The sequence below is a fragment of the Colobus angolensis genome, unplaced genomic scaffold, assembly GCF_000951035.1.
Source record: "Colobus angolensis palliatus isolate OR3802 unplaced genomic scaffold, Cang.pa_1.0 Scaffold184, whole genome shotgun sequence".
In the NCBI taxonomy this organism is placed as follows: Eukaryota; Metazoa; Chordata; class Mammalia; order Primates; family Cercopithecidae; genus Colobus; species Colobus angolensis.
In genome coordinates this window covers 4,383,550-4,385,016 of record NW_012114977.1, presented here as the reverse complement: position 1 = coordinate 4,385,016, position 1,467 = coordinate 4,383,550, and the positions used below count along the sequence as shown (strand labels likewise).

General features: G+C 60.1%; 1 protein-coding gene across 1 annotated transcript in view; it reads right to left on the bottom strand.

Moving 5' to 3' along the window:
• TNFRSF10C (tumor necrosis factor receptor superfamily, member 10c, decoy without an intracellular domain) overlaps positions 1-1,467 on the bottom strand; it is a 41,229-nt gene that overhangs the window by 33,332 nt on the left and 6,430 nt on the right. Inside the window, 4 exon segments of the mRNA XM_011939867.1 lie at positions 152-199; positions 201-269; positions 271-337; positions 1,272-1,348. Of these exon segments, the coding sequence (XP_011795257.1) occupies positions 152-199; positions 201-269; positions 271-337; positions 1,272-1,348 (261 nt within the window).

Genomic DNA, 1,467 nt, shown 5'->3' with positions numbered 1-1,467 from the left:
CCCCAATCTTCCCGACTCCGACGACGGGTTCGTCCTGCCCGGGCATGCAGGCGACCCGGGCCTAGCGTCCCTGCCGTGTCCCCCTCTCTCTCTGCCCACTCCGGACGCCAGGTGCGCTCTTCCCCAGCCAGGGACTGCGGCGGGTACTCACCGGCCGCAGAACCGCGACGATGATGACGAGGATGAAACTAAGGGTCTTGCGGTCCCGCAGCTGTGGTGTGGTTGCCGACGCCGTCCTGGCTCCTGGATAGCGCCCTGCTGGAGCGCTCGAGGCGGTCGGGGCGCTCTGTCCGCAAAGTCCCATGAGAAGGGAGGTGGGTGGAGGCTTTTCGTCCCCCTGAAGTTTGGGTAAAAAGCGTCAAAATCAATCAGAAATCGTCTGGAAATCGTCCCCGTAGCTCGTGAGCGTGGAAAGGTTCCCGCAGCTACACTGCCAGAATTGGCGCGCGCCTCCGCTTTTATACTCTGGAGAAAGGCGTGGTCACTTGTTCTCCCTTTCTGCAGTCACTTCCAGGCACTCAGAAAAGGGGCACGGCCTCCCCCAGCACCTGGGGGAGGGCCCAGGTTGTGTGCGTGGGTGCATGGACGGAGAGGAACTACTTCTTGCCAGCAGCGGTGACCCAGGGCCTGTGGTTTGATTCCGGGTCCTGTCCACGCTGTGGCCAGCAGAAGGGGAAGGAGCTGAGGCGCTTCCCACTGCGCCGCTGTAGTCTGAGTAGTGAGGTTCAAAGGCAGCACTGGAGGCCTGTCCTGAGCCTGCTCCCTCCCCAGGATGCCTGCCTCTCCTCTTGTTAAACCCTGAACTACTTCCTGGCTTAAGGACTTCAGTCCACTCTTAGCTTCTGTTCCCGTTCCCTCCCCCAACAGCGACCTCACTGACCACTGCTCTGATGCCACTGCCTCCAGCCCCCTTGCTACTGTGACCCAGCACCAAGCTTCTCTGGCAGGGGCTTGGCACCCCTCAGTAGCGGGTGCCTGGCACCAAGGAGGGGCCCAGTGAGTGCATGAGTGGACAGAATGAAGGACGCAGAGGCCATGACGGGCACGTGCAGAGGCTGAGGAGTAGGTAGGAGGGAGAGGAAAGCCAGGGGCATCCCCAGCCACAGCCTGGCACCCTTTGCATGGTCAAGGCACAAACACTCCCTGACCAACCTTGAGGACTCTAGTACTGAGGCCCCATGGAGACAGGGGAATCAGGGGAGTGGCTTCCAAAGTCTGTCCCCAAGTCTAGTGTCTACCCAGGTCCAGCTGTCTGACCTTGGGCTACTTACCTCCCCATCGAGTTAAGCACACTGCTGCTGTGAGGACAGACCCAATGTGTGGTATTGAAGGGTGCCAGCTGGTAAGCCTAGGCAGTCAGGTCAATGGCACAACTCCTAGACCCTTGGGGTCAGTCGGCTCCTGACCCCTCACATGGTGGATAGAAGAGGATAGCACTATAGAAACTAAGGTTTTATGGCTCGTGAG